Source organism: Acanthochromis polyacanthus, chromosome 18 (genome assembly GCF_021347895.1).
Source record: "Acanthochromis polyacanthus isolate Apoly-LR-REF ecotype Palm Island chromosome 18, KAUST_Apoly_ChrSc, whole genome shotgun sequence".
NCBI lineage: Eukaryota > Metazoa > Chordata > Actinopteri > Pomacentridae > Acanthochromis > Acanthochromis polyacanthus.
Window position 1 is genome coordinate 24,571,043 of NC_067130.1, and position 26,772 is coordinate 24,597,814.

The 26,772-nt window shown below is 42.0% G+C and overlaps 1 protein-coding gene across 4 annotated transcripts in view; it reads right to left on the reverse strand.

Moving 5' to 3' along the window:
- The window catches only part of nrg1 (neuregulin 1), an 82,670-nt gene that overhangs the window by 22,617 nt on the left and 33,281 nt on the right, over positions 1-26,772 (reverse strand). For 3 of the 4 annotated variants that reach the window (XM_022212159.2, XM_022212161.2, XM_051938898.1), the window contains exons 3-7: positions 26,095-26,233; positions 21,816-21,874; positions 17,878-17,980; positions 11,312-11,465; positions 11,096-11,214 (exon numbers count right to left, since the gene is read on the reverse strand). In XM_022212159.2, coding sequence (XP_022067851.1) covers positions 11,096-11,214; positions 11,312-11,465; positions 17,878-17,980; positions 21,816-21,874; positions 26,095-26,233 — 574 coding nt within the window. The remainder of the gene's footprint in view (positions 1-11,095; positions 11,215-11,311; positions 11,466-17,877; positions 17,981-21,815; positions 21,875-26,094; positions 26,234-26,772) is intronic. The other variant, XM_022212160.2, reaches the window with a different exon arrangement.

The following is a 26,772-nucleotide window of genomic DNA, read 5'->3' on the forward strand; positions in this document are numbered from 1 at the left end:
AACTCGACAATGGTCGCAGAACATCGCTACGTCATCGCTACATGAGGAGCCAAGCATGCGCAGAATGACGCTACATCATCGCTACGTGAGGAGCCAAGCATGCGCAGAATGACCGGAATTAACTAAAGCGGAATTAACTGTATACATGAATCAGTCCTTCCAGGAATTCGCAATGTTGCGATCGCACTAATTTACGCGAAATCAACCAATCTCCGCGAATTTTGCGTGGCCTTGCAATTTTGTCCAATCACTGCAACTTTCCCGCAATTTTGGCCCGCCTCCCGTGAGTTCCACCAATCAAAGCAGCTCCGAGCGCAAACGTGATGGACGTACATCAACAAATTCACTTCCTGTTTATGGTTTGAAGATGCAGACGTGTGATACTAATGTCTCTCATTTACCAACAAAAATTACTGCTGAAGACTGCGATAAACAATTAATTCACTGATGTTCTTCACCAAAGAGGAGCTAAATTGTTTTACAAACGTGCAATATTGTGGTGGAATACAAAAAAAAGAAAAAAAATCATCTATTGATACACACTTTTTTAAAAAACACGAAACATATTTGAACGGCTGAAATGAGCGGACAACAGACCAGACAAATCACCATGATGGAAACTGTTGCATCCAGATCCGTTAGAGCACTGAAAGAATGAGGTAAATTAGATTAATTATTCCACCAAAGAACAAAGCGGAGTTATGTGATGATTAGTGTGTGTGAATCCTTCCTCTGTTACCAACATCACTCAAAAAAGGACTCGGGGATTTAAATGACGTTTTCAGGGTCGGTCAGAAATGACACGAGGACCAAATGATTAGACTTCGGCAGTGATACGGCTAAAGTTTGGATCCACAGATTTGTTAAGGATTCATAGCTGCGCAGCGTCTGATAGCGGCACAGTAACCATGGCAACAAGTGAACGCTACCTCAGCGGCCCGCTGACGATCACATCATTGTGATCCTAGTACAAATCTACCACTGTGGACGTATCGGAAATGACACAAAGAACAACTGATTAAATTGTGGGGGTGTTTCTGAGTCCCATCAATTCCTGTCGCCCCCTGCATAGTTAGGTCATATTAAACCAGTATCTGGCTGCTGCTAATGTCCCACCATGGTGTGCCAACTTTTGCAGAAATGGGTTGGAATGTTAAATAATTAATTTCGGAATAAATATTGTCAATTACAGTGTTGAAACATGTTCTACAAGCTGGAAAAAATGCAGCTTTTTAGCAATTGTCACTTATCTCCCGCAATTTTATCTCAACAAATAAGCTTAAAACATTGCAACTTTTATCGCAATTTTTTAGAAAAGCTGCCGTGAATTCAGGTATTTTTCGCCGCAACAATCACGAAAAACGCCCGCGAAATCCTGGAGGGACTGATGAATAGAACGCGCACAGGAATTAGTTTATTCAAAATGAACATCGGAATAAACCAGGCAGTTTATTCGGAATCAAGTTCATTTGTAATGAACTTTTAAATTCAGAATTAAGTGTTTACAAAGATATTTTTAAGTGGAATTAACTTCTATTCCAAATGAAAGAGGAACAAAAAGTCCCATGTAAACTCATGGAGTGTGAAGGGAACTCAGACGATTGGGACTAAACAGCTGTGTAGCTCTAAGAAAACCACTGATCAATGAGGCTAATCAGAAAAAAGGATTCAGTTTGCTAGGTAGCATAAAGATTGGACTCTGAAGCAATGGAAGAAGGTCATGTGGTACTTAAGATTTACCCTGTTCCAAAGTGAGTTTTTTTGACCAAGCAGTGTATATTATACGTACAGACCATTTCCCCAGTTATAACATAGCCAAAATAAGTGAACTTAAGTTTCAGACACATTTCTGTAACACATCAACTCTTATTTTCATAGTTTTGGAAGTTTGTTGCCAGTCCAACTAAAGATCTAGAGAGTCTTGTCAAGGAAAGTGATTTTAGTCAAATATCTGACGATATGACAAATTAATAATCAGCAAATACAGCAGAGCCATCAACACCTGCCTGCATAAAAGACACTGTAGTGGGGTTGATTTGGCACCAACTCTGGAGTGAAAGCATAAGTTAGTTAATCTGACAGCTGTTCGACCCATGGGGTTCTATAGGGTTCTGGGCAGGAAGGTTAGAGATAAAAAAAAAACTAAGTCTGTTCAATGGCTATACTACAACAGTACACAAACTTCACTTCTGTGTTCTTTTTTGTGATCAATTATTTTTATTTAGAAAAAGAAAAGCATCGAACAATTCAACAACAGTGATACAACAAATTATAAGCACTTCTTTTTCAACAATTTTTAAGATGACCACCCCCCCCCCCCCCTAATTTGCGACATTCCCTCCCTCCCACGATCTTCGTATTTGGTAGGTTGAGGTAGGAAAAACAAACAAAACAAAACAAAAAACCAAAAGCGTATATGTATACATACATACCATGTACATACACATATATACACCGATATATACATACATATATATATATATATATATATATATATATATATATATATATATATATATATATATATATATATATATATGTACATCCACACCCATATACACACACGCACGCACAATCACCTACTCTCTAACACAATAATAATAAATTAATTATTTAGCTGGACAAAAATGCAGAAATGGTTATTGAATTAGGAAGTAAATGAGCAAAAAGTTACAGTTTGAATACATATGACATACAGATCCCTTTTACGGCTACAGCCGCAGAGGTCCAGGTACGGATTGTTTTCTGACCAGCCCCGTGCATCCTTGCCACTGACAACTCCATGTATATTATGCTCAAAAGTGTTTGCAGCCACTGAGTGCGTGTGAGTGTGTAGGGGGGCTTCCAGCGTAAGGCTAGCATTTTCTTAGCTGCAGTTAGCCCTGCTAGTAACATATGGTTTTGTGTGGAGGAGAGATTCAGTGATGAGGTGTCATTGAGAAGCAGCACCTTCGGCAAACATGGTATATTTATGACCAGCAAATCTGACAATGTAGACGATACTGCCTTCCAAAAGGACGCCACATCAGGACACTCCCAGAACATATGTAAGAATGATCCCACTTGATCTAGAGAGCACAGATCACAAATGGGAGAGTGTACAAGTTTCATGTAATAGCGCTTCAGTGGTGTAAGGTACATTCTGTGTATGAGTTTAAAGTGTATGAGTTTATGATTAAGATTTTTTGATGTTTTGTCTAAGTTGTCCCATACCTTAGACCAACTTATTTCATCCCTAGGAATGCCAAGGTCTCTGGTCCATACTTGGTGAACAGCCAGAGGGCCACAAGAGGGTTCTAATATGAAAGCGTAGAGAGCAGAGACAAGGCCTCTCGATTTCACTCCCACATCTAACAACTTATGAAGTTCGTGGGTGGGAAGGGGAATACCCCAGGGCACACCGTAGGCTCGCATCGCTGAACGAAGACGTAAATAAAAGAAAAAGGACGCACCTGGGAGATTATAAGTAGTTTGGAGATCATTAAATGCTCTCAGACCCCTATCATTATCAGCTATAACATTGATTCCCCTGTCCCTCCACTCTCTGAAAGAAAAGGGTACCCCTCCAGTTAGTAAAGAATAGTTGTGGAATATTGGACTTTGTTTATGCCACTTTAGCGCAGAGCCCGTCGCCCTCCCCACTGAGTGCCATACTGTCAAAAGGAATGACATAATAGGACCTAGCTTATGTTTATATTGTTTACTGGAAAGCCCTGAATGAAGTCTTGGAGTCGATGAGGAGAGGCTAAGTGTTCTTCTATAGGTCTCCAAGATGTTGATGTCCGAGGATCGAGCCAATTAGAGAGTGGCCGCAGCACATATGACCAAAAGTAATATTTAAAATTAGGGACTGCTAGACCTCCATTCCGTTTATTACGTTGAAGAGTAGTTAGTTTGACACGTGGACGTCCTCCTCCCCAGATAAACTTCGATATTAATTTGTGCATCTTATCCCAATAACCTCTCGGTGGTGAAAGGGGTATCATATTAGAGTAAAAGTTCACTCTTGGGAGGACGTCCATTTTAATAATAGATACGCACGTTTGTAAGGAGTTCGGGAGATGCGTCCACCTTTCCAGATCTGCTTCCACCTCTTTCTTTATACCAAGGAAATTTTTGTTTTAAGTATAAAATAGGGAGGGATAGATGTTTATACCTAAGTATTTAAAGGTCTTAACTACTGGTATATGCATCGGCAACAAGGCAGCATCAGAGAGAGAATTAAGGGGCATCAGCGAGGATTTAGTCCAATTTATTTTGTAACCTGAGATTGTACTGAATTCCTCAAATATTTCTATTATCGGGGTACAGTTTGATGTGTTATTTATGTATAATAAAATGTCGTCCGCGAATAGTGATATATGGTGTGAGGTATTGCAGAAGGATATAGGTGAGAGAGATGGATGCTGCCTTATTGTCTGTGCAAGGGGCTCAAGAGACAGAGCAAACAAAAGCGGAGAAAGAGGGCACCCCTGGTGAGATCCTCTTGATATTAGAAAAGATGATGATATAATGTTACCTGAGTAGAGTACCTTAATCATGTTAATAAAGTTAATGCCAAGACCAAATGCTTCCAATATTCACTTGTGTGTTCTGTGATAAAAAATGAATGTCATGTAGTGCTCTGAACTCATTGATTTTCATCTTTGGTAAAGTCTGACTAATTTTATATAGTGTTGTCCATCTGCCCTACCAAGAATTTTAGGATCAAATGTAAGCTCATAGTAATGACAGTAGATTGTATAATGTACACTGCTCAAAAAAAATTAAAGGAACACTTTGAAAACACATCATATTTCAATGCGGGGAAAAAACAAACTGGATATTTACACTGATATGGACTGGTTAATGTGTTAGGAATGAAAAGATGCCACATTGTTTGATGGAAATGAAAATTATCAACCCCCAGGAGGGCTAAATTCAAGACATTCCAAAATCAAAGTGAAAAACTGATGTGGCAGACTGGTCCATTTTCTGAAATTCGTTGGCAGCAACTCAAAACGGTACTCAGTAGTTTGTATGACCTCCATATGCTTGTATGCAGCCTGACAATATCGGGACATGCTCTTCATGAGATGATGGATGGTGTCCTGGGGTATCTCCTCCCAGATCTGAACCAGGGCATCACTTAGCTCCTGGACAGTCTGAGGAGCAACCTGGTGGTGTCGGATGGAACTAAACATAATGTCCCAAAGGTATTGTATTGGATTCAGGTCAGGTGAGTATTGGGGCCAGTCAATGCTGTCAATTTCTTCATCCTCCAGGAACTGCATGAATTTTCTTGCCACATGAGGCCAGGCATTGTCGTGCACCACAAGGAACCCAGGACCATTGCACCAGTGTAGGGTCTGACAATGGATCCAAAGATTTCATCCTGATACCTAATGGCAGTCAAAGTGCCGTTGTCTAGCCTGTAGAGGTCTGTGCGTCCCTCAATGGATATGCCTCCTCAGACCATCACTGACTCACCACCAAACTGGTCATGCTAAACCATGTTATAGGCAGCATAACGTTCTCCATGGCTTCTCCAGACCTTTCCATGTCTGTGACATGTGCTCATGATGAACCTGCTCTCATCTGTGAAAAGCAAAAGGCGCCATTGGCAGACCTGCCAATTTCTGTGTTCTATGGCAAATGTCAAACGAGCTCCACGGTGCCGGTCAGCAAGCACAGGGGTCACTAGAGGATATCAGGCCCTCATTACATCTCTTTCTGATTGTTTGGTCAGAGACATTCACACCAGTGGCCTGCTGAAGGTCATTTTGTAGGGCTCTGGCTGTGCTCATCCTGTTCCTCCATGCACAAAGAAGCAGATAGCTGTCCTGCTGATGGGTTGAGGACCTTCTGCAGCCCTGTCCAGCTCTCCTCGAGTAACTGCCTGTCTCCTGGAACCTCCTCCATGCTCTTGAGACTGTGCTGGCAGACCCAGCAAACCTTCTGGCAATGGCACATATTGATGTGCCATCGTGGAGGAGTTAGGCTGCCTCTGCAACCTCTGTAGGGTCCAGGTATTGTCTCATGCTATCAGTAGTGACAGTGACACTAGCCAAATGCAAAACTATTGAAAAACAGCCAGAAAACATTAGGAAGGAAAAAATGCCAGCGGCCTTCACTGATAAATTAATTCCTGTTTTGGGGGTTGTCTCATTGTTACTCGTCTAGTGCACCTGTTGTTAATTTCATGAACACCAAATCAGCTGAAGCTGACTAAAAACCCCTTCTTGTACTTACTTGACCAGATCAGAATCCCACATGTTTGACCGATTTGATGCAATACTTAGATTAAAAAGTGTTCCTTTAATTTTTTTTGAGCAGTGTATATAACTTTAGCAGAAATGGTAAATGGTCTGCACTTCTATAGTCCCTATTAGAGTCATCAAGCCACTTCTGTATATGCAGGTGAGACTGGACAATTCTGTTTGGAGCTCCAATACTGCTCCCCACTGTATATGACACATAGTTCTGAAGCATTACATACTGAGGCCAACTGGTAACGTAGTCCATGATCCAGGTCACCAGAGTTGAATGGTGTTAAAGCTGCTGGAAAAATAAAATAACCTCAGCCTTTGATTTACTGACAGTCTTTTTCATCTCACCTCCATCTGTCTGTATTAGTGACCTGTAAGTTAATCAGCAGCAAGTAAGGACACCTGTGGTGGGGCTGCTCACTTGCCTTCAATCCAACACTCCACTCCATAAAACCCTGGTTCAGAATGTCATTCAGCACCAGATCTCCAATATAGACTCCATGCCTCTACTGATTCCCTGCTTTGTCCTCTGCTCAAATCCCTGAATTCTCCTTGGATCACTGACTGCCTGTTTCAGCTACAACTTTGCCGAATTCTCAAAACCTGCCGTCCAGATCATCTGCCTGCTTCAGCCCCCCATGACTCCACTGGACTCCTCTCTTCACACACAATTCACAGTCTAACAGATTCCTAACTGCTCTTTTCCAGCCTTGAAATTTTCAGCAGACTTCATGCATGAGTTTTTTCTGTTTGGTTTTCCATTGCTAACCTGGTCTATCCTTGTTATTTCCTTTGTTTATTCCTTGCAGCTCTCTTCATGTTGTACTTGAGTCTTGGTTAGCTTTTGGTCGTGTCTCCATTTTTTGCCATGAATCAGTTTCTCGTGTCTTGCCCAGTAGAAAGGTAGCTCTGTGTTGGTGATTGTTAGTTTCATGTATTCAGTGTTTTTTGCTCACTTCTTCTTCGATTTCATTGTTTTGTTCCTTATTGTTAACCTAACCTTGCTCATCTTCCCTTGCTCTCTTTGCTTGGTAATTTGGTATGTTTGTTTTTGATCACTGTAACTAGTAGTTCAATGTGTTATTTTCACTTATTGTAAGTAAACATACCTTTCACTGATTCTCTGACCTTATCTTCATTAGTGTCTGTACCTGAGTTCTTAGTAAATCTGTGGCATTAATGTGATTTTGGCCACGTCCCCTTGTCTACCCAGACTGGTGAAGGCATGGTGAAGGGCATCGTCCACTCTGGCACTGAGTTGGTCGGCGAACTGGAGGGGGTCCAATGAAAGCTTGATCAATGGCCAGAGGGACCTGAATAAGCTTTTTAAGGAGTGAGGTCATTGCTACCAGTCTGTAGTTGTTGGGGGTCATCTTCCATACAGGACTTAGGCAAGATGTCTTCCAAAACACAGGGACCATTTCCAGATATAAAATTAGGTTTAAGAGGTGCTGGGGGGTACAGGCCTGTCACCTGAACTGAACAAAATTTCTGTGCAGAGCAGTTCACGAACTGAGAGTGGAGAGAGATCTATCGTAAAGTAATTAAAGTCTCCATAGATTGCTAGAAAAAAACAACAACAACACTGAGGTGCAGAGTCTGGAATCTCATTTTGAGAGAGGCAGTTGCTTAGTTAGTAGATGGAGGAATCAGAGCATCAAAGCATCAAAATGAGATATGAAGATTCCCTGGGTATGTAGTGACATCTGTCTTGTGCTTAAACTGCCATACATTTACTTACATATATATATACATACAATTTCTATGTATCTATGTAAGTAATATTGTTGTAATTCCTGTTGAAAGTTTTTCAGCCAATCACAAGAACGTGTGGAATTTCAGGTGTAATTTATTGCTCGCCCCTTCCCAGCGCAAATATCCCAGTGCAATAAATCAAGCGTATATATTTGGCTGCTACAGGCCATAGTGATCGCTGTGTTAGGGAAAGTAGACATGCATGCGCACTTATGTACTGCTGAATAAACGGTCAATAGCAGTCAGCCGGGCGGCGTACCGGTGGAAGAGCGGCGTACCACCACAAGATCTTTTGCCGGTACACAGTACCGGACCGTACCGGCTTACTTTCACCCCTGCATACAAATAGTACCTCTATCTACTGTATATATCGATACGTAAACACTGTAAATTCTTGTATATACTATAAAATCTTGTTGCATTTCCATATCTGCAATATCCTTATTTATTGTGCAGATAACATTCATAACATCCACTTCTAGTTATTAATAGCCTTCATTCAGTGTCTTTTCTTTTTTTTTATTCAGTTTTTATCGTAGTTTCGTCCTGTGATAGCAACTTTGATGTTAATTCCTGAATGAAAATAAAGGAGTCAGAATCTGACTATTGTGCAATCTTAATTTTGGTTAATCTGTGACATGCTTTTGCCTAAATAAACAAATCATAGATGAGCCAAAAGGAATCCTTTATGCATGTATAGATTTTTAGAACCAGCTATGACATGTCACCTCTATTGAAATCATATGTCACCTCTAATGACACCATCTTCACTTGCTCTGCTATCATCTGGTGGATATGGTGGCCTCCCTCTCTCTCTCTCTCTCTCTCTCTGTCTCTCATAAACACACTCACACAAACTCTATCTTTTCCCTAAATCCATCAAAGACCTTACTGGAATAGTCATATTCAAAGGCAATATTGCCAAACCACTGCAATGATATCTCTCTCTCTTGCTCTCTTCATCCATCCATCCATTCATCCATACATACATACTACTGTTACCATGTCTTGTGAATATTTCATATTCATTTGTCATGAATGCGTTTTTTTTCTTTTCGGAAAGTACAGAAGACCGAGCGAAGACAGCAGCCTCACCAACCAGCTTGTTAACAAAGTGAAACTAAGCAGAGTTCTTCATACTAACTTACTACTCAGCCTATATTCCCCACTAAGCTTTATTCAATTCAGCAGTATAATCCTAGCTTCATCCACTACATTAGTAATGTAGTTGTAGCTGGAAAGCATCCTCCTTCTGTCTGCTCTTTTTGTTTTTGTTGTTATTAAATTGTATTTGTCTTTTCATCCACAATACTGACAGAGGTCATAGTTCTTGTATTATAAAGGTATCTCACCATCGTCAAAATGCAAACATTCAAAGCAGACTAGTAAAAGTCTAAGGCAAAGTCTGCAATGACATTTCAAGTCTGTCTTTGATCTTCTGATTCATATCTACATTCTGCACATTTGGCTTTTGAGAATCATTCATTCATCATATATCTCACCTAGATATATTATCTGATTCCATTTCGTTGTTTTTCACAGCATAGATAAGGGGTGTCAAATTTATTTTAGTCCAGGGCCACATAAAGCCCAATGTGATCTCCAGTTGGCCCCACCAGTAAAATCACAGCATAATAACCTATAAATAACCACAACTCCAAATTTTAAAAAGTACATCCTGAAAATGTTCACATTTGATGAAATCTATCTTTTTACAAAACATTATGAACGACCTGAAATTTCTGAAGGAAAACAAGTTCAATTTCAACAGTAGCCTATTATGCCTCAGTTCATTTCCACATGCATTGTAACTGCCAGATAACAGTTTATCTACAAAAACACAAAACATTCACACAGCTATCTGGAAATGAAAAATCTAGTATTTTACTTCATGATCAAAACAACTTGTCAAGGTCTAAAAATTATTTTAAATTTACAGTTAAATTTACAGTTTACAGTTGTAATGTCGTTGTAATTTTTATTCTTTGTAAAGTAGTCCCGTGGGCCGAAATGGAACGTCTCGCGGGCCGGTTTTGGACCGTGGGCCGTATGTTTGACATCGCTGGTAGAAATAATCGGAGCAGATGAGCGGAGTACGTGACGTGCATAAGTACACCGGTGTTCCGACTGCACACTTAAAGATGCATTCTCCCCTTCTCGGGAGTCTGTACTTCCTAGTCCGAACAGCCAGCGCATATACAGTCTACGGGCCAGCGCAATTTCAGTATTGTTGTACGCCGCGTAAAACAAGCCGACGTTAAAACAATAGTTCAGCTAATTAGTTTGGTGTAGACGGACCTTTAAATCCTGTCATGCCTCTGCCCCCCCCCCCCCCCCCCCCCCCCCCCCCCAGGGGGGCGTGCCCCACTATTTGAGAAACACTGTATTAGGGGAATAGGAAAAGATGCACACTCTTCACTTCATTCACCATTTTCATCAAGCTTTTAGCAGCAGACATGAGCAAAGAAACCCATATAAAGAAAAAAAACTAGTACACCTTTTGAGCGCAGTATGTGATAATGTCTTTACTTCTTCTCATTACCAGAAACAACCAGGCTGCATGATCTTCCAAAATGCCCACTTTGTTAAAATGGACTAAATCCACTATCCTCCTAGGCTAGCGATTCAACTAGACATCAACTGTTGGAGTGCAATCCCCCATTAATCACATTTCCCATTATCAATGATTAAATCCCTTATCTAGGCATGCACATTTTACATATGTTTCAGAGCTTCCAACCTTCACTTCAGCTTTACGTAGTGCATGCTTGGATAGATCTATCATAACCAAATAGACATCACATAGACACATATACATATTTTTTTTAAAGAAATATGCACAAGTTTATTTGCAAATTCATGCAGTTTGCAGGGATTGACTTTCCAGTGGTATATATCTAACCAAAGTCATCTCTGTGCTAATAGTGTAAGGAAACATTCCTAACAGAAACAAGGAAATAGTTTCAAACTAGTGGAATTACTTCAGTTTATTTCCATGTTACCTGCACACTACTTTACCAAACAAGCAGGAACTGATTTAAACTAAACTAGATTCCCCAAAGTGGCCTTAGAACTTTATTGTTTGTTCTTACCTTTGGCTGGAGATGTGGGTGAGCTCAGTAGGTTCATGCGCACATAAGGCATATTTGCTTGAAGAGATGGTTGTTTCCGTCTCCTCAGCTGCATGCTGCATATTCATCCCATTACACTGCTAGAAATAAAAGAGGACCAGAAATCAGAATGGCAGTTGTCATAAATGTACAAATTCAAGCCTTGATGTCTTTTATCTGGTACTTAAAATAGCATACATTGACAAGCTTCAAATCTTGAAGTGGCAAGTTAGAACTCTGACATCCTCTGGTAGACCTTGCAAGGTTGGAGCCAATGTCTGCTTTTGTATTGTTGTTCCTCTTATTCTTCAGGCTCTGCCTCAGACGGTCACGTAATTTCTTCCTCTGTTTCCTGTTTTTTGAGAAAAACAATTGTGAAGCTTTCCAGATCACAACTGGACAACATATCTTGAGGGAGTGTCACATTTTATAAAAATAAGATGAAATGAGATGACATAAAAACTGTATTATTCTCTAAAGGAATTCTTATTATACAAATTTAACCCAAATTTCATTAAATGTTGTTATAGCTTTACTATAGTCATGGTAAATTGATGTATATATATATATATATATATATATATATACACACGTGGACAAAATTGTTGGTACCCCTCAGTTAAAGAAGGAAAAACCCACAATTCTCACTGAAATCACTTGAAACTCACAAAAGTAACAATAAATAAAAATTTATTGAAAATTAAATAATCAAAATCAGCCATCACTTTTGAATTGTTGATTAACATAATTATTTTAAAAAACAAACTAATGAAATAGGGCTGGACAAAAATGATGGTACCCATAACTTAATATTTTGTTGCACAACCTTTTGAGGCAATCACTGCAATTAAACGATTTCTGTATTTGTCAATGAGCGTTCTGCAGCTGTCAACAGGTATTTTGGCCCACTCCTCATGAGCAAACAGCTCCAGTTGTCTCAGGTTTGATGGGTGTCTTCTCCAAATGGCATGTTTCAGCTCCTTCCACATATGTTCAATGGGATTCAGATCTGGGCTCATAGAAGGCCACTTTAGAATAGTCCAACGCTTTTCTCTCAGCCATTCTTGGGTGTTTTTGGCTGTGTGTTTTGGATCGTTGTCCTGTTGGAAGACCCATGACCTGCGACTGAGACCAAGCTTTCTGACACTAGGCAGCACATTTCTCTCCAGAATGCCTTGATAGTCTTCAGATTTCATCGTACCTTGCACACTTTCAAGACACCCTGTGCCAGATGCAGCAAAGCAGACCCAAAACATTACTGAGCCTCCTCCATGTTTCACCGTAGGGACAGTGTTCTTTTCTTCGTATGCTTGGTTTTTGAGTCTATGAACATAGAGTTGATGTGCCTTACCAAAAAGCTCCAGTTTGGTCTCATCTGTCCAAAGGACATTCTCCCAGAAGCTTTGTGGCTTGTCAACATGCATTTTTGCAAATTCCAGTCTCGCTTTTTTATGAGTTTTTTTCAGCAGTGGTGTCCTCCTTGGTCGTCTCCCATGAAGTCCACTTTGGCTCAAACAACGACGAATGGTGCGATCTGACACTGATGTACCTTGGCCTTGGAGTTCACCTTTAATTTCTTTGGAGGTTGCTCTGGGCTCTTTGGATACAATTCCAACGATCCGTCTCTTCAATTTGTCATCAATTTTCCTCTTGCGGCCACGTCCAGGGAGTTTGGCTACTGTCCCGTGGGTCTTGAACTTCTGAATAATATGAGCCACTGTTGTCACAGGAACTTCAAGCTGTTTAGAGATGGTCTTATAGCCTTTACCTTTAAGATGTTTGTCTATAATTTTTTTTCGGATGTCCTGGGACAATTCTCTCCTTCGCTTTCTGTTGTCCATGTTCAGTGTGGTACACACCTTTTCACCAAACAGCAGGGTGACTACTTGTCTCCCTTTAAATAGGCAGACTGACTGATTATGAGTTTGGAAACACCTGTGATGTCAATTAAATGACACACCTGAGTTAATCATGTCACTCTGGTCAAATAGTTTTCAATCTTTTATAGAGGTACCATCATTTTTGTCCAGGCCTGTTTCATTAGTTTGTTTTTTTAAATAATTATGTTAATCAACAATTCAAAAGTAATGGCTGTTTTTGATTATTTAATTTTCAATAAATTTTTATTTATTGTTACTTTTGTGAGTTTCAAGTGATTTCAGTGAGAATTGTGGGTTTTTCCTTCTTTAACTGAGGGGTACCAACAATTTTATCCACGTGTGTATATATATATATATATATATCAACACGGTCTCACGGGGATTCGTGAAACTGTCACGTCAGTTTTTGTTTCGGTTTCGTGCGCACCAACACGATGTCGTCATGTTTTTCGTGCCGCTCACCACGAGCGAAACCCGCTGTGGTAATCACATCTGAAAGTGGTTTATACCGGCGGATTCATGACGATCTAAGCTGTCCATCGGCGTTTGCGGCCGCCGCTGCAGCCGCCGCTGCGGCCGCCGGACATTCTTTAAATTCCTATGCAAATTCGGCGGATTCATGACGATCTAAGCTGTCCATCGGCGTTTGCGGCCGCCGCTGCGGCCGCCATTGCGGCCGCCGGACATCCGGCCACAACAGCGGCCGGATCACATCTGAAAGTGGTTTATACCGGCGGATTCATGATGATTTAAGCTGACCATCGGCATTTGCGGCCGCCGCCGCGGCCACCGCCGCGGCTGGATGTCTGGTGGCCGCAAACGCCGATGGACAGCTTAAATCGTCATGAATCCGCCGAATTTGCATAGGAATTTAAAGAATGTCCGGCGGCCGAAGCGGCGGCCGCAGTGGCGGCCGCAAACGCCAATGGACAGCTTAGATCGTCATGAATCCGCCGGTATAAACCACTTTCAGATGTGATTACCACCGCGGGTTTCGCTCGTGGTGAGCGGCACAAGAAACATGACGACATCGTGTTGGTGCGCACGAAACCGAAACAAAAACTGACGTGACAGTTTCACGAATCCCCGTGAGACCGGGCTGTATATATATATAGTCGAATCGCCACCTTATCGCGGTGGAGGGGTTTGACTGTCTCGGTGCATAGCCCGATAAAGTAACACGGGGCCACCGCCCAGTGGGCCCACCACCTACAGGGCAGGAAGTCGGGGTCGGGTGCTATGCCCACCGGGCAGTAGGCAGGAGCGGGCGCCTGGGCGTACCACCCCCTGGTGGCATAGACTAGCTCTGGGGACGTGGAACGTCACCTCACTGGCGGGGAAGGAACCTGAGCTGGTGCGGGAGGTGGAGCGATACCGGCTAGATATAGTTGGGCTCGCCTCCACGCACAGCAAGTGTTCTGGAACCAGAATCCTGGAGAGGGGTTGGACTCTCTCCTACTCCGGAGTTGCCCAGGGTGAGAGGTGCCGGGCGGGTGTGGGGATACTCACAAGCCCCCGGCTGAGCACCGCTTTGTTGGAGTTCTCCCCGGAGAACGAGAGGGTCGCCTCTCTGTGACTTCGTGTTGCAGGGGGGAAAACTCTGACTGTTATCTGTGCTTATACGCTGAACAGCAGTTCAGAGTATTCGGCCTTCTTGGAGTCTCTCAGTGGGGTCCTGGAAGGGGTACCACCTGGGGATTCCATAGTTCTCCTGGGAGACTTCAACGCTCACTTGGGCAATGATGGAGAAACCTGGAGGGGGGTGATTGGGAGGAACGGCCTGCCCGATCTGAACCCGAGTGGTGTTTTGTTATTGGACTTCTGTGCTAGTCATGGTTTGGCCATAACAAACACCATGTTCGAGCATAAGGTTGCTCATAAGTGTACTTGGTACCAGAGCACCTTAGGCCAAAGGTCGATGATCGACTTTATAGTCGTGTCGTCAGACCTGCGGCCGTATGTCTTGGACACTCGGGTGAAGAGAGGTGCAGAGCTGTCAACTGATCACCACCTGGTGGTGAGTTGGAGCTGATGGCGGGGAAGACTGCTGGACAGACCTGGTAAACCCAAACATGTAGTGCGGGTGAACTGGGAACGTCTGGCGGAGGACCCTGTCCATAGGGTTTTTAACTCCCACCTCCGGAAGAGTTTCTCCTGCATCCCGGGAGAGGTTGGGGACATGGATTCTGAGTGGTCCATGTTCAAAGCCTCCATTGCAGAAGCAGCTGTTAGGAGCTGTGGTCTGAAGGTCACTGGTGCCTGTCGCGGCGGCAATCCAAGGACCCGCTGGTGGACACCAGTGGTGAGGGAGGCCGTCAGGCTGAAAAAGGAGACTTTTCGAGCCTGGTTGGCTCAGGGGTCTCCCGAAGCAGCTGACAGGTACCGGCTGGCCAAAAGGGCAGCAGCTGCGGCAGTTGTGGAAGCTAAAACTCGGGTGTGGGAGGAGTTCGGGGAGGCCATGGAGAAGGACTTTCGGTTGGCCTCGGGGAAGTTCTGGCAAACCATTCGACGCCTCAGGAAAGGGAGGCAGGGCTTCGCTCAGGCTGTGTACGGTCGGGGTGGAGAACTGTTGACCCATACTGGGGATATCGTCGAGCGGTGGAAAGAGCACTTTGAGGAACTCCTGAACCCGGTAAACACGTCCTCTAAGGAGGAGGCAGAGCCTGAAGACTCGGGGGTATCTGCGTCCATATCCGTGGCAGAGGTCGCCGAGGTAGTTTAAAAGCTCCTCGGTGGCAAGGCGCCAGGTGTGGACGAGATTCGCCCTGAGATGCTGAAGGTTCTGGACATTGTTGGACTGTCTTGGTTGACACGTCTATACAATGTCGCGTGGGCATCGGGTACAGTACCTGGGGAGTGGCAGACCAGGGTGGTGGTCCCTATTTTCAAAAAGGGGGATCGGAGAGTGTGTGCCAACTATCGTGGTATCACACTTCTCAGCCTCCCCGGGAAAGTTTACTCTAGGGTGCTGGAAGGGAGGATCCGACCGATAGTCGAACCTCGGATTCAGGAGGAGCAATGCGGATTCCGTCCCGGTCGTGGAACAGCGGACCAGCTCTTTATCCTTGCGGAGCTGCTGAGGGGGTCATGGGAGTATGACCTGCCAGTCTACATGTGTTTTGTAGATCTGGAGAAGGCCTACGACCGTGTCCCCCGAGGGGCTTTGTGGGGGGCACTGCGGGAATATGGGGTCCGAGGCTCGTTGTTACGGGCCGTTTGGTCCCTGTACAACCAAAGTGAGAGCTGTGTCCGCATACTCGGCATTAAGTCAGACACATGGGTGTTGGACTCCGCCAGGGCTGCCCCTTGTCTCCAATCCTGTTTGTTATTTTCATGGACAGGATTTCAAGGCGCAGTCGTGATGGGGAGGGTTTTCGGTTTGGGAGCCTCAGGATTGCTTCTCTGCTTTTTGCGGATGATGTGGTTTTGTTGGCATCCTCAGACCATGACCTCTGGCACGCACTGGAGAGGTTTGCAGCCGAGTGTGAAGCGGCAGGGATGCGGATCAGCACCTCCAAGTCCGAGGCCATGGTTCTCTGCCGGAAACCGGTGGAGTCCTCCCTCCGGGTTGGGGGGGAGTTGCTTCCCCAAGCGAAGGAGTTTAAGTATCTCGGGATCTTGTTCATGAGTGATGGGAAAATGGAGCGAGAGATGGACAGGCGGATTGGTGCGGCGTCAGCAGTAATGCGGGCGTTGTACCGAACCGTCGTGGTGAAGAGGGAGCTGAGCCGTAAGGCGAAGCTCTCGATTTGCCAGTCCATCTACGTTCCAACCCTCACCTATGGTCATGAGCTTTGGGTAGTGACTGAAAGAACAAGATCGCAGATACAAGCGGCCGAAATGAGCTTCCTCCGTAGGGTGGCTGGGCTCAGCCTTAGAGATAGGGTGAGGAGCTCAGACATCTGGAGGGAGCTCGGAGTAGAGCCGCTGCTCCTTCGTATCGAAAGGAGCCAGTTGAGGTGGTTTGGCCACCTGATTCGGATGCCTCCAGGGAGACTTCCTCTGGAGGTTTTCCGAGCACGTCCGTCTGAGAGGAGACCCCGGGCAGACCCAGAACTCGCTGGAGAGATTATATATCTCGTCTGGCCTGGGAACGCCTCGGGATCCCCCAGGAAGAGCTGGAAAGCGTCGCTGGGGGGAGGGACGTCTGGAACGACCTGCTTCGCCTGCTGCCCCCGCGACCCGGCCCCGGATAAGTGGAGGAAGATGGATGGATGGATACATATATATATAACATTGTGAACAGGACAATATACAGTCTGTAATATTGTTATAGTGTCCAAAAGCATTCCAAAATCCCCAAACTTTCCTCAGCTCATTTGGTTTGGTTAAGTGTTTGATTATTGCTCTGCAGATGATGTCCTACTATATGTGTGTGCAAAACTTGTATATGTGTTGCTCCAACTATTTTATATAGACATCTGCAGAAGATTAGTGCTTGAATGTCTCACAGTCTTCTGCAACTAAATCACACTAAACTTGAAGTTCATTGCCATGCTTCTAATCAAATAAGTAAGAATTTGGTTTCCAGAAGTCTCTGTGCTTCTCAACTAAACTAAAAAAATGCAACATTCAGGTATTTAATCCTGTAAACTTTAACTGTACACAGCTATTTTTTCTTATCTTTCCAGTGCCGACTGTCTTTATGTAAATATTTAATCACTTGCTCTCTTGCTGTGTTTTCTTTGCCATGTACATATTCTTTTATGTGGAACTGTGAAGCACTTAATACTTTAATTACTGACCATTGATATTTTGAATCACAACCCACCTCACAGTTGAGAAGATGTGGGGATTTGGGTTCACTTTTTTTGGCACTATAATATATAATCAGAAAGAATACCTTTATGTTATGTAGTAATCATGAAAAGTGACATTAATTACTTTGTTTTGCAGTAGGCAACCACACACATGAGTCCAACGACTAGGAGTGCAATGCAGATTCCTGTTATTGTTAAAATACGTTTCTGATACAGCTCCTCAGCTTCTGAAAAAGAGGACAACCATTCTTTAAAATGTCAGATCCTAAACAACATAGTGAAATCATTCATCCATTATCTATATTATTAGAGCCAATTCCAGCTAACTCAGGGCAAAAGCAGGGGACACCCTGGACAGGTCACCAGTCTATCACAGGGTTACACATAGAGACAATCAATCACACTAACGTTCACATCTACAGACAATTCAGAATCACCAATTAACCTCACCATGTTTTTGGACTGTGGGAGGAAGCCGGAGAACCCGGCAAGAACCCACACTGCACAAAGAGAACAAACAGGCGAACTCCACACAGAAAGATCACAGTGTTGGCTGTGAGGCAACAGTGCTAACAACCGAGCCACCATGCAGTCCTCACGTACATATACACCGATCAGGCATAGCATTATGACCACCTGCCTAATATTGTGCTGGTCCCCTTTGTGCTCCTAAAACTCCACGGACCCAGTGGGGCATCTACACAGGACCTCTGAGGATGTCCTGTGGAACCCGGATGGTGGCAGTGAATTCTGTGGGTCCTGTGGGTTGCAGGGTGGGACCTACCTAGATCAGGTTTATCCTGGCACGTACCACAGATGCTCAATAAGATTTGGATCTAGGGATTGTGGAACCTGGGTGAACACCTTAACTCTGTTGTGTTCCCCCCGCCACTCCTGGACAGTTTTTGTGGTGAGTCGGGGCACATTGTCCTGCTGAGGGTGGAAATGGGCATCAGTGACTGCTGTTGCCATGAGGGTTGGGTGTTGCTTGACCTGCAATGTTTAGGTTGGTGGTACATACCAAACATCCACATGAATGTCAGGACTCAAGGTTTCCCAGCAGAACATTGCATTATAACAAGATCACTGATGTTATTTACTTCACCTGTCAGTGGTCACAATGTTGTGGCTGATCGGTGGATGTAAATTCTGTTAGAAATAAACCCAAACAATAAGAAAATGTTTTTACATTTACAACAATAATCCATTTGTCATATTACTATAATCTAACTAAGAGAGAGAGACTGTGTCCTGTATTTATTAAGCTCTCAAAATAGCCAAACACAGTAATTACCACTGAAAGTGATTAAATAAGCTAATTCCTCAGAAATATTGGATTTCATTCCATACAACAGTTTTCAAATCAACAAATGTAGTGCCTTATTCTAGCTCATTTCAGGTGCAGTCGAATCAGTGAACAGTGCACTTAGGCTTGTAAACAGCAGTCAGCAGAAAGGTCAAAGATATATTCAGTTAATTTAGAAACAGTTTCTCCTTAAGTCTAAATTCTATCAGATCCATTTTGAAAACTTGCGCAGATAAGATTGTCTGCCCTTAGTGTGAGAGGAGGCAAAACTCTATAGAGTTGCTGTAAGAAAGAGAGGACAAAGGAAACAGAAAGGTGGAAACAAGAAAGCACATAGCAGGAGATGTGACAGTGATGCTGTTCTTGTTTCGTGCTGAGCTGAAGGGATGTGAACATGAAGCAACAGAAATGTACAACATCTCTGTCTTTCACATGTACCCAAATAAATGGCACTTGTGATATTTGCTGCAGCTCTGACAGGAAGCAATAAGAGTTCATATATTTCTACCATAGTTGCTTCTCTTCATTTGCTCCCTGCAAAATCCATTGTAGAACTTAAAATCCTGCTTCGAACATTTAATGACCAAGCTCCATCTTATCCTAAAGACCTTATTGTACCAAATCATCCGAACAGAGCCCTTCACTCTCAGACTGCAAGTTTACTTGTGGGTCCCACAGTTTCCAGAAGTAGAATAGGAGGCAGAGCCTTCAGTTATCAGCTCCTCTGTTGTGGAATCAGCACCCAGTTTGGGTTCAGGAGGCAGACACCCTCTCTACTTTTAAGACTAGATTTAAAACTTTTCTATCTGATAAAGCTTATAGTTAGGGCTGCTCTGGATCAGCTGTCCCTTAGTTATGCTGCTATGGGTTTAGTTTGCTGAGAAAATCCCATGATGCACTGGGCTCCTCTCCTCTATTGTCCTCTCTCTTTTTTCCGTACAGTTACATACTACCATTATATATCATTAACTCTGTGTTTCTCTCAAGGTCCTGTGTTTGTTCTCTCTGCAGGTGTCATGGGTACATGTCTGATTTGCAGTTGCTGGCCTCACCAACCTCCAAAATGTTTCTTGTTCTGTTTGTACTGTTAATTCTCCATCTGCTATCCTGATATCCCCATCCCAAACCCTCCGCTATCCCCACCCACCTCATTCCCACTCCCACCACAACTGGTGGAGGCAGATGGCCGCCTTCCCTGAGGGTCTTTCAGATTTTTTTCCCCCTCCCTATTTAAAGAAAAGATTTTTTGGGTTCCTTCCCTCCGCGACTGACTTGTTGCTTATAGGAAATTCAAAGGCAACTTTGGATTGTTAGGTTCTCTGTTTGAAATTTGTAAGGTCTGTACCTTACTATCCTAAGTGTTGTGAATTAGCGCTATACTGCTTTTGCATTGCTAGCTGAGTTTGTGTTGTGAACTGGCGCTATATGTGTTGTGAATTGGTGCTGTATAAATCAAATTGAATTGAACTGAAAACAAAACCAAGAAATGCTGTCAGTGTCTGATCCAAAACACACTTGGAAACATGTAACAGTGACTATTTAAGCATGAAACAATTGGCTAGCAACCGTTTTAGTTTGTATAAGTTTGCTAAAATGTTGCCATCTAGTTACAGAATTTGAGTTAGGACTTAGCACACAGGGAACTACTGGCAGTGTATTTATTGTTGCTTTGAAAAAAACTTGCCCTGAGGAGGATTATTCCAGCAGCAATGATTTGACTATGATCTAAAAGGCACTCTAACTTTCAAATTTCTAGACAATTCATTCTGACTGGGTAGTTTGAGTGTTTCTACATCTGTTCATCTCAATGCACAACAGTCTCTGGAGTTTCGAATCATGCAAAATCAACGACCAACAGTTGTCAGAAGGTTGACAAAACCACTGTAGTAAATCAGATAACCACTGTTATCTGCCGATAGGTATCTCAGACTGAACAACATGTCAGATAAAGCTGAAGATGGTTTACAGACAGCCCAAGGCTCAGGACTAGGTATTAAAAATCACAAGGCTAAGAAGTGTCAAAAAATGTCAGTTATCACTAGTAATTCACAAGGAGAGAGGACTGGAACTCTTGACTTAAGGTAGTGAGACAAACCAGAACTTGGTAAAGGGGAACACAGACTAATTACACATAGGGTGTTTTCAAGTACTCATACAACCATCCTGCATTGTACTGCAGAAAAAGATTCATTATCTCCCAATTCACAGTCTGTTAAACCCAGCATGTCAAAAGTACCGGGACTCCCTAGTATCTCCACCTACATCATGAAACTTTCAAGTCTTGTTTGCTTTTCTGGCTGTTCTAACTCATAATCATTAGATGAACTACAATGATCAAACCTAAAATTGCAATATTGTGACAAAGTAGTATCTCCAATTGTATGCATACCACATGCAACAGTATGTACCTTGTAAGGACCTGTATTACATACTAAAGGAAAAAGAAAAAGTATGCAATTTGGAGTGTAGAGGCAAAAAGGTCAGATTCAAATAGTTAGGACGCTGCAAGGGTTTCAGAGGCACACAACACAGCAAAGCATTAATTGGAAAAATATGCAATTAGACAAGAGATGAGTATTTCAACAAAACATCTGAATGCTGTTGAACAGTTTGGGGATGTGATAATAAAGTGCTCCATTTGTTTAGAAAGGCTATGTATAGAATACATCCAGTAAAACATTATAACAATATCACATTCAGCTGTTCATCAAACATGTTCCAGTCTGAGAAGAAGATAGAAGAAAAAATAGACATACTGTAAAAGCTGGCCATTACATAGTTTTGGCAGCGATCACCAGTAAATTCATTTGGACACCTGGGTAGGAAACACAAGAAACAGACAAGAAGAGAGAGGGAGTTAGTTTATACAGGAGCTGTGCAAAGCCCACAAGAGTCATCACTGGTGTTAGGAGGGAGGGCCAGCAATACCAATATGTCTAGCTCTAATCTGTGACTCTGAGTTCAATTAATGATATCATATCCACCGTCATACATAAGTTGGTTGGTCATATAATGTCTGAATTAGAAATAATAATCCTTGTTGTTACTAACAGTTATAGTTTACACAAGTCTGAATACTCTCTTTGCAGCAGACTGAAATTTGCATGTACATTTGTGGCCACTTCGGTACTTTGCCTGTAATGTAATCCTATATATGTGGTATCATAACCACACTATAAAATCAACATTTGGGCCCCTGGTATGACAGTCATACAACATGTCAAACAAACAAACAAAAAAGACTTGAGAGCTTGAAACTTCTGGATCATTGCTGCATCAGCAACCACATGGTTGTTAGTCTAACACTGGATCACTGAAATAAAGTTTTGATGTAACAGGAATGTTCTCAAATGTTTTGGTTTCTGAGAGGATGAGGATGAAGCTGAATGGAAATAAAAGTAGGTAATATGTCTTACCTCCAGATAAGACACAGCACCTATACCTGAGGTGACTGTTCTGAACAACATGGATGGGTTATGATAAGATGTAAAGTACATGCAAAATTCAGTGCACTACTGAGCAAAGAAGTGTTTGAGTCTTTAGACCCTTATTCACTTTGCTTAACTTGAGAATACAAAAATAGAGTTACGCCTTATCAAGGTAAACATGGATTCCCAACTATTTTTTGGAGAAAACATGAGAGGGGTGAAACACCAGCAATGACATGTGGGACTGAATACAGTTGTGTTCACATACGTTTTGGGTCTGAGACTTTCTTAAGCACAGCTTGTTCACATCGGTGCCCAGTGAATCCCCGTAAGCACCTGGTTGGTGGGTAGAAAGGAAAAGAGAAACACAGCACCTACTTGTTACATACAAGACATGACCACATATGAGGCATGAAAAATGAAATGGAATGCTGGTTGCTGACTATACGATTCAGCAGTCTGACAGTAGTGGACTACATCATAGTGTTTCATAGCATTTGAACACTGTATGACAAAAAGCAACACTTCGACTGACTTACTTTCTTTTTACAGACGGGTTACTAGCTCCAGCCAAGTACTCTGTCACAGAATGAACCTTGAGTAAAGGCATAACATTTAAGTTTTTTGCTAACTTGCTCAGCCATGATTCTGATTGTTGGTGTGCAATCACTCTGCACCATTTCTTTTATCATCTTAATGTTGGCATTAGCTCATTTTGCTGAGGGACATCCTGGTTTTGGGCCATCCTTCACATCCTCCTGCTCCATTCTGAACCTCTCGTGCCACTCATAGAAACATGTACAGGACATGTATTGCTCCCTGTACACATCTTGCATCATGCCAGGATTTCTGCTAAAGTGGTTACGAAGTTAACCAAGAACCTGATGTTAGTCCTTTGCTCAAGCTAATTCTGTCACAGAGGGCACTTAGCTGGAGCTAGAAACCCATACGTGAAAACAAAGATAATAGATCAGTTGAAGTGTTGCTTTTCTCATACAGTGTTGAGATGTTGAGTAACACTATGATGTACTTCATTACTGTGTGGTTGCTGAATTGTATGATCAGCAGTCAATGTCCTGATTCTTTTTTTTGCCACACCTCATATGCACAAACACAGAGACATCCAGTGTGTAGTCACAAAACATGTCATGATCCAGGATGCTACTCTATTGTTCTATTACTTTTTTCTATTCTTTCCATTTTGCAAAGTATAGGCACAATAGCTCTTGCTTTAACATTGAGCTCTAGCACTAAAATTTAACCTCAAGTTGCAGAAATGTCCAGTAAAATGTAAATCCCAAATAATTTGGTCTTGACATTTTAGGCATGCAAATTTTAATTATTAGAAATTCAATTTTAAATTCCTTATTTTTGCCTTTTATATTTCATATTAGGCTTTGCAAATATCTTTAATATGTTTTTGACCCATGCGAGTTTAAATCAGTCTATAAAATGTCATAAACTATTGCCAGATTGTCTTGTAAAACCAACACAATATACAATTCAAGTCACAAGACTAACAGAGATAACCAAACATCATTGTGTTTTTGCTTTACTTCCACATTAGCAGTGAGGCATTGTAAACCAGTTCGTGGAAGTCTTATGCTGATGATCTGACATTAAGTTAAACAAGTGTTGGAGAATGCAGAGTATGTGTTATGATTGTCCATTAACACAGTAGATGGTCCTACATTGGGAATAGATGCTTTTGCATGGCCCAGAGTTACTCTATGTTTTACACTAGCTGCGCTGATTCCTTGCAATGTGGCACACTGTCAGGAGGACAACATCTGTAGCAGTACTCTGGTGACTACAGAGTGCATGTGTCTCAATAATTTTAGTGCTGAGCCAGCTCTGACAACTCCACAGTTCAGTTTTTCTTCTTTGAGACTGGACTGGAGATGTTGAATGGTTAGATTTAAGAAGTTGTTGGCTCATTTGTAAGTATGTTTGCTACATCCATGCCAAATCAGCTAAATTAAAAAAACTAGGTCTGACTTTAACACAACCTTGACCACAAAAAAATACATAATGAGAAGAGATAATAATAGTTTTTGGTTGTTCTGTTTGAAAAACTGTTGCAACAGCCAAGTGTTAGAGCGAAAACAGTCATCATTTATGATGTGTTTTGAATCTTTGCTTCCTGAAGATCCCTGGGACCAGCTTGTATCTGCAACTGCTTGCCATTTTTAGAAGATTGAGTGAGTGTGACAAAATCACTAAAGAGGCCAAATAATTCTCCTATTAGTCAAATGGATTCAGGAGCATTGCGCTTAATTTCTTTCGCAGTATTAGCTACTGATTACTCAGACAAACCATGATTCCTGGACTGCATTGTTTGGCTAAAACCCATATTAAATCACTATTTTATGATCATGAAGTCATGGGTCATAGTCACTCCCATCAATGAAGCCATAACATGCTCTTGTGTCTTTGCCACACCTTTTTCTTTGCCTCCGTCTCTGCTAATTTTTGCTTTAATCTGTCCGTTGACATATAAAACACTTCCACAAAAGCCATTTATTCAACAATTACTGCCTCTTCTTTCTTTACAATATAATATATATAAAAATATCAAAGTGTAATGCTCTCCCTTGGCTCAATGATGACACTGAGGCCTTAAAATGACCATGCAGAAACCATGAACTTAAGTATAAAACAGCAAAGTCTGCAGTCTTTTGCAACATTCTAAAAGAGCAGAATAAGAAAAGAAAGATATGCAAGATGAGCTCATTTTTTAATAATTTCATAATATTATTATAATGTCTAAAAATAACCATAATCTGAAAAACATCTTGTTTATCAATATCAGCAATGTTCTGAATGTTTTATGCAATTCATATGTTGAATGGTTTTAAAGTACGGCACCGGAGGTGTTCCAAAAATATGACAATGGATTTAGCTACTGATGGTAAATAAGGGACTGGTTGTGGAAATGGAGAGGTTCGCAGCATTTCCGAGCAGACCTTAAAGATTAAACCCTCACAAATTTATTTAATGTCTCCTGGTAAATGGTGAGTGTCAGAGGCTGCAGAAGATCACAATGGTATAAATTGGAACGAGACAGTATTTTGCAACATAAAATGTTCCTTTGAAAAAATTACGAGTTTCATACTGTTGCAGCTTGGGCATTTTGTATTTTCTGTTTTTTTGTTTGTTTGTTTGTTTCTTCACAGCCAAGGTACTAGAGATAACCATATTCAGAATTTATCGGCATGTCAGCCCAGGACAAACAACTACATGCAGTACTGATGAAGAATCACCATGAGGTATGAGTTTATACTGACATGTACATTTGAACAACAAAATATCATTTTCATCATATTTTTATTTAAATTAATTTATGGTACCTCTGTTTTGTCACAATGAGGCTTTGGTGTAATAAGTAAACAGTGTGTCTCACAGTTGTAGGTCTGCTGTAGTAGCACTCCCTGTAAAGTAATTATCTAAAATATTTTCAGTGTAACTTACCTAAGACTTTCCACAAAAAGTATTTTCTGCTGGCATAAACTTAACATGAAGAAGCTATCATAAATCACAGCAGTAACTACATTGTAACATATTCATCCAGATGAAATCTTAAATCAACCTCGAGTGCATGTCATACCTGCAGAGAAACTTTGTACTGCCCGGCATAATTTCAAGGGTGAAGCACTCCCCTCCGTTAACACAGTAGTTCCTCTGGCTGTCACTGCAGCGTGTCACATGACTGGAAGTCTTGACTGCAGTGGAGGTGCTGGTGGTAGCTGTTGAGGGACAGTTGTAATTAGTGTAGCAAGAAAACAACACAGGAAAACAGGTTACACTGACTTTGTAAAAATTCAGTGTAACCTAAAAACTGCCTGTCTGTCTGTTTGCAAACTCGGAATCCAATCTTATGGAGTTGCTATCCTATCTCTTTGAATATGAAAGCATTATTTCTTTATTTTACATTCAAATTTTGTAATTCTTTTCTTAAAATCACTTTATCTCTTGCAAATGCTTCCTGTTCAGGTACAGATCTGCTTTGCTTTTTTTTTGTCCGCACAAAGATATACTGCTGCACAAATTTTATGTGCTTCGAATTGAATGTATTCAATTCAATTTCAATTCAATTTTATTTATATAGCGCAAATTACAGTCAAATTGTCTCAGACATTTTACAGAACCCATATGCCTGACCCCCAGAGCAAGCCCCAAGGTGACAGTGGCAAGGAAAACACCCTTTAAACAGGAAAAAACCTTGAGCAGAACCTGGCTCTTTATGTGGGGGGACCCATCTGCCTGCTGGCCAGGCGGGTTGTAG